Here is a 12,570-nt window from a genome sequence, read left to right as displayed (position 1 = left end):
AATGTATGCAGAGAATGGGTGCTTGCAGATAGCCAGTAAGAGCTTGGCTGACCAGTGCAGAGTGTTGTTGATGTCAGTGAGCATCATGCCTTGCGAATACATATGGATAAGAAAACGTGTTTGTCACTGAGAGAGAGGTTATTCCCACTGTAACAATACAATGCATGACTGTTGAGGAATGAGAGTGGAGCAAGGAGAGTGGATAAGATAAGGAACAAGAAGATTCAAGAAGAAGGTGGAGTAAGCAAGTCTCTGAACATCCGAGTTGAAGAGAGTGTGCTTATATGGTATGTTCATCTGGAGTGAATAGTGGCGAAAATGGCATATCTGAGCGGATTCAAAGGTATGAGGTGGCATGGTAAGCGAAAGTGGATAGATATGGTAAATGAGTATGTGAGAAGTATGGAAGTTGTTGAGGCTAAGGAACTCATAATCAATTGAGCTGGCTGGATGAATTTTGTGCACAGGGGTATACAGTATGGCCTGGGGCTGGAACCACTTTTTAAATTAACAGTCATCAGACTGACTCTGTCGGACTTGTGATTTTTTCTTTCTTTCCTATCAAATGGAGCCAGAATTCCAAGGGCTTCAATGGTGAATGAATGGGAATGAGCACCATTCAATTAGGTAAACTTTGATTAGACTCATTCTATCAGGTTCTGGTTCTCTGGACTCTACCTGACCCCACCCTGTAGTGCGAAGAGAGATCTGGATGATGGTGTAATATAGACCACACAGTATATACAGTACATATACAACACACACAAACACTAGAAGAAACACAATGGAAAAGTCGATCAAAACTAATGCCCAGCAAAAAGCCTACATGAACTTGCATGATGCAGGGCAAAATCTAACCCTAAGTAACTATGAATCATAAACTGGCTACGGTATGCAATAAACAGAGTTCTCATACATTCAGGACGTATTAAACTCTCACCAATCCACAAGGACACGGGGTACCGGTATTCACAGAATCTTGAAATTTCACTGCAAGTTAAGTAACTTATCCTGGTTGATGTGAAAAATTATTTTTCACACCGGTACAACAGCACTGACAAGGAACCAACATGTGGTAGCACTGTGCACCCGGGATGGAGCAGTTGCAACATCCACCCAAGAGCCTGCACTTCACTATGGGAAGGACCCTGGTCTGACCCTGCTGAGGTGCCGTCTACCACAAGAAGGCAACAGTTCTCTATGCTGTGTGTGTACTGTACTGGCCTACCTGTAGAATGGTCAATCAGAGGCAGTTGCTTACCTGTGTTCAGCGGGGTACATGTGAAACCCAAAGCTACCTGCACATACGCAAAGAGACAGGATAGGCTAATCAAATACTGTACAAAGTATACCCTTCACTCCAAACACACTACCATCTAATGTTTCTATTCAGCTAAGGCAGCATAGGTATCTATTAGTGAAGGGGTTAAGGAAAATTACTACCAATACCATATTAGCCCCTCAGTTATAAAGGCAACTTAAACCATAAAATCAACTAGATAGAAAATAAAAATCCTTGGGTTTAAGGCAGTAGGCTAAACCATGACAGTCCAACACCAAATTGGGATACTGTACCTGTATGTCCTAGAGCTAACCTGGGAGATTAGGCCTAATTCTGTTGTGAGCTAACTGTGGCACTAATTGTAAGATAGTGTGTGGTAATAGTGAGGTCATAATACAACATAATGATTATTCTCATAAAAGCCCAAGTGTAACACGTTCTGTAATGAAGAGAAAGAAAGTAATCTGTGGGGCACTGATCTGTACTTGTATGCTGTCTTCTCTTATAGCAGTAATCAGTGTTGATGGCTTTACATGAAAGCATTCCTACTCAGTAACAAAGAAGTACAGTATACAGGTGAGTGACAGCATGATCGCACGTGCTAGTACTGCACCGTATAGCCTACATTGCATATGGTGTTAGTTAAACTGTTTAAGCCTTTAAATCTGATACTGGTAATGTAATTCTTCGTTTTATTCTTGTAACAAATACCTGACAAGTTTCATCTAATTTGGAGAGGACCTCTAGCTGTGAAGGGGTTTATGAAGGCAATATCTAACTTCTCCTGACTAAGAAGTTTTGTCCAAAGGTAAGTAAAATAATCTGCAGCTACCGGTGGCATGATTAAAGTATACGGGGTTAATCACATTTCTAATAATACTGACTGCCACTGACTACTTATACCTTATGTAACTCAAGACATTCGTTTAGCAAAGAGAGCTTGCTAATACAGTACGGTACATATTAGCACTGTGCATGATATCAAGTAATTTTTTATTAATCTACCAAAGACTTCTAGTACTGAACTGACTACTACTGATATCAAATACTGTACATATTATACTGGTACCATACTCCATTTCACCAATTCTGGCACTATATCAGTGATGTCGTCAACGCCTGTAGCATTGATAAAGGTCCTCAGGACTGGATATACCTTTTTCAATTGCCTTTATATTGGTTCTTAAGGAAATAAAATACGGGTTCACCTAGTGCAAAGGATTTACATGAACACTACAGTACAGGCGTTGACGACATCGCTGGTGGTGACTTGGTGAAATGGAGTATAGTTTTACTCTAACTTGGCCCAGATTTTCATCCATTTGAAGCTTACCGGTATTTCTCACTTGGCCCAAATTTTCATATTTTTTAAATTTGTTTCACATAGCTCAGTGGTAGAAAAAACAATGTTACTGCTCTAGCTACATCCTTTCCCTAACACTTTTTCATGACTAGCACCATATTCTAGTGTTAATCTATCATTACAAGCCAGTATCAAGACCGAGATGGTAACTTTGGGCCAGGTTAGAGTAAAAAGAGTATATATAGTAAAAAACTCACTCCTCGAGGCCTACTCTCCATTGAAACACACACACACACACACAAGGTAAAGTCATCAGTCCTGAAGGTCAAAAGATGCGATTCAATGATGCAAGTATAGTGTACTTCGCTTGAATCCTAATTCCTTTTCATTCAGCAGAGATGCAAACGTCTTAACCTCTACTACCTAGGTACGGTATACTACTGTATAAGCAAAACTTCGGAATGATAGGTCAACTCTAAATATCCTTTTGAAAATTAGTGCTGAAAATGTTACTTACCTCCTGTGTTATAAGACATGGAATCTTTGATCATACTGTTGTGGGGCCTAGCTACAGCACAGCCACAACCCAGTACAGTATACGATGGTTTGGTATGTTTTAAATCGATAAGAAAAAAAAAAAGTTAAAATCAGTTTCTGGTTAACGACTGCAGAATTTGATTTTATGATAAATGTGCTGGCAGCATATGACAATCCCATGCATCAGCAGTGCCACTCATGTAAGCCAACAGTCAGACATTAGAAGCAAAATGGCCTCCTAGTGTTTACATGTGTCGTAATCATCTCCCTTTCGTTCCATCTTTTGTGTGCAGAGCCACTGAAACACCATTGTTATCGCCAAATGACAGTGCCAGTGCGCAACGAATAATGCAGTGTGTGACATTATGTGGAGCAATAACTTGTGTGAAATACTAGTACTGTATCGAAACTTGTGACTTGGAAATCATGTCTGGTAAGGATGCTACCCTTAGTGGAAAGTGTGGAGCTACTGAAGGTGCTGCAGGCAAGCCTAAAATGGTATTTATTTATTTTTATTATTATTTTTTTTTTAAGTTATATGGCCCTTGACTCCCAATGTATCCCCACTGAACCCATGATAAATTGACATCAATTTATGACATCGATATGCAATACCAATTGGTTTTCACTAGATGTAACCCTACTGCATACTGTACTGGATCATGACTACTAAATCAAGGGGTAATTTCAGTGTGGCTGCAAACCATTTCTTCACACTGTATTATGGTACCTACAATTACTCTGCAAAACAAAACCAAAGTAGCTGGCAGGAAGAAGCCTAGGTCCTCTGCTATATACAGTACAAGGTCTACCCCACTCTGAAGGCCCAGAATAACACCAATAGCTACATCCATTATCAATAGAACTACATGGATTTACATGAAACTCTGTACAGTACTGTACTGTACATACAAATTTCAGTCAATATCAATTATATATTGCTTCAAGAAACTCCCAGACATTTAAGTGTAAAGGGACATACTGGTACTGTGCCAGGTATATAATTAGCCTGTGAGAGATATGAAAAGATGTTCTATCACCAATGCATTAACGCATGGGCATCAGTTGGTCAACTGCAGTGATAGAGATAATTGAGTACTCAATAACTGACTGTATATTTTTAATTCTTACCTAACTAACAATTTTGTCCTAGTTATGGGGACACCATATGAAAAAATAGACAAACCTCATACACGACTTCTTAAAAGGTATTAAGTGACTCTGTCATTAGCCATCAACAGGTGAAAAAAATAAGGCTATAAGAGATCAACTTGTTTTCATAAAATAATGCAGGTAAAGTGCTAGTATTTTTTTGTTTAAATTAGAGGTGAAGAATGTTGTGAAGCAACTGAAAAATGGGAATGCAGCTGGGGTTGATGAGCTGTATGCAGAGATGATTACGTGTAGTGGGAAGAGTGGAATGAAGTGCCTGTTGAAGATATATAAGAAGGCATGGAGGAATGAAACTGAGAGTAGAATGGAAAAAGGCAGTGATTGTACCCCTGTACAAAAATAACGGTGAGCAAAGTACAGTGCAAGAATTATCATGGCATAAGTCTATTGAGAGTTGTATGGAAGGTAGCCTACCGTATATGGAAGAATTATTATAAAGTACTGTAAGAGAAATACCGTATCAGAAGTCCTAGTGAGCGATGAACAGGGTGGCTTTAGGAGTGGCAAAGGATGTGTGGATCAAATATTTGCAGTGAGACAGCAGAGAGGGCAGGTGAGAAGGACAATAAGGTGTTTATGGCATCTATGGACCTGGAAAAAGCATAGCTACAACAAAGCAGACAGAAGGACTGTGGAAGGTTTTGCGTATGTACGGTGTAGATGGTAAGCTGCTGGGTGCCATCATGAGCTTTTATGATGGTAGTGAGGCATATGAATGAGTAAATGGGCATCTAAGTGGATGGTTCACGATCAATGTACGTGTGCCACAAGGTTGCGGGATGTCCCCATGGTTGTTCGATATACAGTATACATATATATGGATGGGGTGATGAGAGAAGCAAAAACAAGAGTAATGGAAAGAGGGATGGCACTGGTAATGAATGGAGATGGATGAATATCTCAAATTTGTTGTATGCTGATGATGCAGTGCTACTTCCAAATACTGGACAAGAGCTTGGTAAACTTGTGCAGAGTTTTGTAGATGTCTGTGAGCATTGTGCCCCAAGAGTAAATGTAGAAAAGAGTAAAGTGATGGTTATTGAGAGAGAAGGTGACTCCCAGTGTGATGTTACAGTGAATGGAGAGTGACTGGAATTAGAGTTCAAATACCTGGGTACAGAGATGAAAAAGAGAGGAAAATGTGCGAAAGAAGAGGAAAATTGAGAGACACACAGAAGGAAAATTGCTGGTGCTATGAGGGCCTTGATATGAAACAAGAGGCTTGAGTGTTGCAGCTGTGCGAGGCTTACATGAAGGAGTGTTAGTGCCAACATTAACATAAGGATATTAGACTACGGTGTGGCATGAAAATGAAAAGTCATGAGTAAGAGGAGTGGAGATGGGACTGCTGAGAAATGTATGTGGAGTACAGAGAGTGGACAGGATACAGAAAATTGTGATATGTGAAAGATGCAGAGTGAGGAAGTCTGTGGACACCAGAATCGAAGAAAGTGTACAGAGATGGTTTGGTCATGTGGAGAGAATGAATGACAATAGAGTGATGAAAAAGATATATCTGACAAGAGACCAAGCTGGATGGATGAATTTTGTGCAGAGAAGCACATAACCAGGGATTGGGCATCCCTTTTTAAAGTAACAGCATTCGGAATGGGTCTGTCAGATAGGTACCGGTATATGTGAAGCTACAGAACATAGTGAAACTTTTTCTAGCCTATCTGATGAAGTCAAGGTTTCAAGGACTTGAATGACGAATGAATGGTAGCATGGCCCATTGCACTGGGCAAACTTTGGTTGTCTGGATGTTGCTACTCCTCACCCTGCCCTAGGGTGGGAAAGGAGGTCCGGATGATGATGATAAATTAGTAATCAGCCTAAGCCTACTTACAGTATCACTAAGAGAAAGAAAACTCAGGTATACTATTCCTAATTTACTATCTGAAAAACTACTATATTTTCATGAGAATGAGGCCTGCCTCCCATACTGAATGAAGGTACAGTGGTGAAACACATGACATAGTCAGCCTAACTGGTGTAGAATTCTTAAAATAAATATAGATGGAAAAGTTGTTTAGGCTTATGTGTGTTGTGGCAGCCAGCTTCATAACTTCTGACATGGGCTAGCAGCTCTACTCTAACATTCAAGCTGTATTTTATAAGTAGCTACTAAAGGCCAACAGATCCATAAGATCAAGGAACACCACTTTCTGTCAATGAGGAAGTAGCCTGACCCCACTCTGTTTCAAGCATAGGTACCACATAGATGTGGATGGCTTAGAATGTTGGGTGAGGAGTGATGGTATGTATAAAACACTAAATGTAAACTGATGGTTTATAAATACTAATACTGCTGACTTTTTACCTAATGCTTTCCGCAGTCAGACCAATATGCAGTTACAGCCTCCTTTTTTTTTATGTTGTACCGGTACCATACTACAGAGGGTTTTGTTTTAATTGATGAAATTAACATGTCCACAACTTGAATACCATAATACACGGTGCCTCCATTGAATTCAATGAGCTTGGTAACGCATAACCATTCTCTTCTCTCAGCTAAATGTACGGTAACATTTTGTCTCCCTTCCTTCACTCATCTCATTCATTAACTTACCATATATTGTTGCAATGATGAAATTATGACAATGCATCTGTGTCTTCCTACAAGAAAGCCACTACAATTAGAATAACGTATATTACAACTATTGTAAGATCATGGGTGAAGACAACGTCCATTCTCATATGGTTACTTTTTACTCTGCAATTTACGCATGACACTGACCAGGAATCCATGCAGTGTTTTGTGCAGATGGATGTGATCTACTGGTACATCCTTCCCCCAAAATACAACTACAGAGCACCAGTACACATCCCCATCCCTGACATTATAGCTACATCCTCAAGTAAACAGTGTTGCCTATATACAGTACACAGCCAGTATCCTTTTTCACTTTAGAGAGACAGCACCGTACCTATTAGGATGGGTACTGGTATATCCTACATACTAGCTCTATTTCATACTGTATCAAACATACTGCTATCAAGATGACTGTTCCTGTATTAAGCGGGTTAAGTAGCCTTAAGTATTTTCCAAGGGAGACGAGACTACTGTATTTTCTTTAGGTGCTGCTTAATGGTACAATACCTACACTGTACTTGGTACGGTAGCTATTTAACAGCCACATTTGGTGAATTTTTCAACTCCCTTTATACTAATACCAAAATTATATCACTGGACACAGGATGGAATCAAATAACAAGCTCTTTCACCTCAGGCAAATAGGTACCAGCTACTTGTGATAGCTTTTAACATTTTGATGACCTTGGTTTGTCTTAGGCATAGCCTACAGTAGTCTAGTAAAATACAGTAATCTGGTATTTGCCACAATAAAATGCAAAGAAAGTATTTTGCAGCTAAAGGGTTAAGAAAGTATTGTAGCACCCAGCAGAGTTCAGCCTGACAATGTGACCTTTCTTGACATGTCCTAAAAAGTAATAACAGGCTACACCCACTACGCAAGACTTCTACTCCAATACACGTAGCTATACCGTAGGTGATCCTCATTATAGGAATATATGTTGCTTTTTTGTTGGTTCTCTTTATACTTTGGCCCACAGTACTATACAGTATCTGGTATTATAATTTCAGGAAATCATTCAAAGTTCCACTGCTACCTAGAAAGTTGATTTCCCAGTTCCCCAAATATATCACACCAACTGTACTGAAAACTTGTAGGCACCCTACAGTACAGTAATACAGTACCGGGTAGCTGTATTGGTACACATCACTGACAAACAAGGATACCGGTATATAGGATATGCTGCTTTTTTGTAGGTTCTCTTTATACTTTCGCCCACCAGTGTTGATGACACATTACCAGTATTAAGAAAAGTGAGAAACTATTTATTCCAAGATGCTCCGATCACTCTTCATGGCTAAAACAATACTATTGTGACGTCACGTTCCACATCAGTAGGGGCAGTCCTTGTATGTCAGGACTGTGCTTCCAAATATTACAACTTTTTCCATACAACTGGTACTGTAGGCTACTGCGTACGGTGAGAAAACTGTCAAACAACTTCAACGGTGGCACTGGATCTTTAACCATCTGACTGTGGTGTCTTGTACTTTTACATGTTTGTGCTGTAAATCATTCAGGCTAACACAAAGATGTCTGACTTAAACTAAAGGGGATTGTTGCAGTCTTTGGATTACCTAATACAGTACAGAACATCATTTCTGTTCCAGGCACATATTGCATACTTACTATATTTAAAAAAAAAACAAAAAAAAAAATCCATTGACCCAATTAATAAAAATAAAATTACATACCGTACTGTGTACAGTATGGTACTGCACTACGCTGTCTAAAACAAAACATTTTGTGATCCACATATGAACATACCCATACTGTACAACTGCTCTGCATTTGTATACAGTACGCATACACTGTACTTAAAAGCTAACAGCAAAAATAGCTTTAGCCTAACTATGTGGCTGCTCTATTATGAACTTAACTGGTTCCAACACAGTTCATAACTTGAAAAGTTCATGAGCCAAAATTAACTGACACCAATGACCAAATAAGTACAAATTACTGTATGAACATAGACAGAAACTAAAGTCCCATGTTTTACCAAAGTCTGCCTCTAGTAATTCAATCATTAATGCCACTGCCATAACCTTAAAAAACTGTAGCTATACTGTATTTTATAGTTCTCACTGGAAAAATAATGTTGCAGTAAGGCTAATGTTTCTGAGAAAAAGTTTGTACTGTACCCCTGGAAGTTCATTAAAAAAAAAAAAAAAAAAAAAAAATCCTAGCCCCTCAGCTGCAAGGCAAGTACCATATACTTCTGATTATCATTATTATATATTTTTAAACTTTTTCATTAGTTTGAAAAGTCAAACCACAGGCCAAGTATGCTTCTCATTATTTCTTTTTAAGCTTATTCACTATTTTAAAGTCAAAACAGACCAAGTATGTTTTTTATTAAACATTTTTTTTTTTTTTACATTCACTATTTTGAAGTCAAACCACAGTTTCACAACATACTGATGTTACTTTTTTTAAACATAGCTGAGTACAGCAGCTGGTCAGTCAAAAAAAAAAAAAAAAAAAAAAAAAAATGCACAGGTAACCTAGTGTCATGCACAAAGCTATCTCAAGCATATGTTCAAGAACAATCCCCAGGCTGCCTCATATTATTCATTCCTCCCCGAATTTCTGAGTGCAATCATTCCTTCTCGCAGATACTCTTTTGTAGATGCGTACCGTACCGGGTATGTTTCATAATGGTACTGCATAATAATATTTCATACAGCTAACATTTTCTTTCATTGAAGCCAGCACCCAAATGTCTGTAAAGTACTGAATATGAAAGCACCTCTGACATGTATCAAAACTGCCTTGTAATTTGGCACATTGGTAATAAATATAGCTATTGTACAGTACTTATATGTCAATACTTAAAAAGGAATTTCATCCAGTATATCGTAGACTGGATGTGTGTGCTGAACTCATCAATATTTCAGAATTCTGAGCTACTGTACTTTGCTCTTCCTTCCATCAGATGACTTTTATTCAGATCACGAGCAATGTCCTATTCTCTAGGGAGCGTATTTTAGATGGCATAGGAGACTTCATGAAACTTCTTTACCAAATAATTTTCAATTTTACATCTTCTCTTGCAGTGCTGTACAGTAAATCTGTTTAGCATTTATCAACACAATTTACATTAGCAACATACAAGAGGAGTATTTGTATGAAATGCAAAATACAATAAACTGCTTCTGCTAGGAAGAGTTGGTACATAATCTCTGGTCATCCACTATAATATCCATAAGAGCTAATAGTTACTGTAATAAAAACAGCCAACTGCAAATCCATGGCTCAAGGACAAACATCCTCTTCTCACAAACCAAAGTAAATAAGTTGTACTACTTGTCCCCCCCTTCAGAAAAAAAGAAAAAAGAAAAAAAAAAGTTAGCAGAGTTCCACAACTACCTATATGACTAATGTGCAAGTTTCCTCTCTTTTACAGTAGCAATACACAGTAGGCTATTTTGTAATAACTCTGTGTTGGACATTAAAGGTGAAAGACTATCTCAACATGCTTATTATTATTAAATGACAGGAAGTAGCTATAATATTAATCTGAAAAGTGAAATTGGGGCTGTTAATGAACTTCCTTAAGCTAAGTTGATTTGTGTGTATGGTGCTTTAATCCAAGTTACAGATATCAGGCACTTCAAAACCAAATTAATATAAAAAAAAAAAAAAATGCCAGACACTTCAAAACCAAACAATAAAAAAAAAAAAATGACAACACAACCGGTGTAAGTGCATTTTACACTGAGCAATGTGCTTATACAATCGCATTAATACAACACTGCCAATTTCACTTTTTTTTTTTTTCCTTAACGGCAAGTAGCAACATTATAACAGTGGTAGCAACATTATAACTGTGGCGACTTTAGTGCTGCTTACGGCAATGAACTACTCTGTGTACAAACTACAATAATCATTCTTGATACAAGTAACAGTTAATCCCCAAAACGGTTTGCTTGTCGTATGAAAATGGCTAAAAATCCTCTTTTGAGTCTTTCCCTAGTCAATTATGTATTCCCAGATATCTACGATAGGCCGGAAACCGCTGATACGTCCAGTTAAATACCAAACACAAAGAGTTAAATGGCAGATCCAATGTAAACAAAGCCAAGCATTGCAAAGTTCATATTACGCTGTGATTAAAACTTCGGACAGAGTGCATTAACTTTTAAAAGACCGAGCACGAAATTTTGCGGAGCCATAAAAGACTGAAGGCCTAACGTTACAGACAACGGGAGCATTCAGAGTAATTTTGAACTCTAGTAACGCCGATTCATTCCCTACCCTGCTACCCAAGCCCTATATAACCAGCACATTACTATTCTTTCTAGGTGGGCATGTTAACTAGGGAACATCAGTGGATATGAGGCTATGAGTGCACAAAGAGCGGGGGGGTCAGTGACTGTGGTTCTGTAGCAGCTCCACCTGATCAGGATAACAACGACCACAACAAACTCTCATTTACCTTCACATTCCGGCCATAATGTGACTAGCAGGTATAGGACCGTACAGCTCCATAATCCCATGTTTATAGGCACTGGTAAATTCCTTATGGTTCAACATATAGTCCGATATTTACAAGAAAATTTACACTAACATTCTTAACACATCCTCCGTATCTTCACCTTCGTCACAAACTGAGGAGAGAATCCCGGTGACGTCACGAGTAGGAGGAAGGAGGAACGCAGGGTTATGGTTCAATGTTGCCAGCCGTAGCGTTTGAAATGTACGCTGTCGAAATACTATTTATCTAGTTTGCGTCGTTTATATGGCACAAAGAAAACATAGTTACAGTATTAATCAGCGTGATAAAGGGCAATACTAGCTTCTGTAGGGGACATTAACTTTTAGCTCCCAAAACATTATTACCAACTGGACGATGACTGACAACATAAAAGCTTTGATATTTAAAATGTGATGAGAATTATTGTCTTCAGTCACGTTTTAGTTATTTCTCATTATACTGTGCATAATCAGTTGCCTTATCTTAATGTAAAATTTCGAGTTTTGTCGTAAAAGAAAATGGTACTACCTCGTTTTCTTTTGTGGCAAATTTACTGAATGGACCGTGAAGTTCACAAAGCCAACTTTTTGTTTTGTTAATAGATAGATATATATGCTTAAATTAAAATGTTACAACGTCATCCTTAAATTTGTTTCTCTTAATAATTAGCTGTAAGTCAACATCTGTGGATCGTGCCAGCTCTTACAATATTTCGAAACTTTCAGGAGTAACTTGCCTCTTTTTCACCGTGTGTTGATAAACCCTGCTTGGCCTTCAGGGACAGTGCAATCCAGAGTGTTGGGGCTTGTACTGAATGGTAAATAAAGAACCTAAATTAAAACAAAAAAGTGTTGATAGCACACCACCTTCTTGACCTATCAAGCCTCCTCCCACCTTCTGACTCGCTCGGATGCACCCTTTTCACCATCCTATAATGTATACATCAATTCTTTCTCCATGACCATGCCATCTCATCACTCCCTCTTTAACTTTATTGTCCAGACTTCCTCAGGTTACTTCACATCTCGACAAACCATCGTCACCCTCCAAATTAGCCATCCCATCTTTCTAAATACAAATTAACCATCGCAACCTTCAAAACCCTGCAAAATTTTTTGTCTTGTCCCTTAGTCATCTCTCAGCATCCATAATCCAGTTTACCATGACTTCAGATCATAGCTCCCAGGACACTAAAACTGTCAAC

At 38.5% G+C, this 12,570-nt stretch overlaps 1 protein-coding gene across 1 annotated transcript in view; it reads right to left on the bottom strand.

Annotated features, from left to right (window-relative positions):
* Positions 1-4,169: 4,169 nt before the first annotated feature.
* The window catches only part of Nup358 (nucleoporin 358), a 97,726-nt gene continuing 89,325 nt past the window's right edge, over positions 4,170-12,570 (bottom strand). The window contains exon 47 of the mRNA XM_080268767.1: positions 4,170-4,195. Coding sequence (XP_080124893.1) covers positions 4,170-4,195 — 26 coding nt within the window. The remainder of the gene's footprint in view (positions 4,196-12,570) is intronic.

The sequence above is a fragment of the Coenobita brevimanus genome, chromosome 29, assembly GCF_032717465.1.
Source record: "Coenobita brevimanus isolate Jiangsu-jjx chromosome 29, ASM3271746v2, whole genome shotgun sequence".
Taxonomy (NCBI): domain Eukaryota; kingdom Metazoa; phylum Arthropoda; class Malacostraca; order Decapoda; family Coenobitidae; genus Coenobita; species Coenobita brevimanus.
This window is presented reverse-complemented; position numbering and strand designations above follow the sequence as displayed.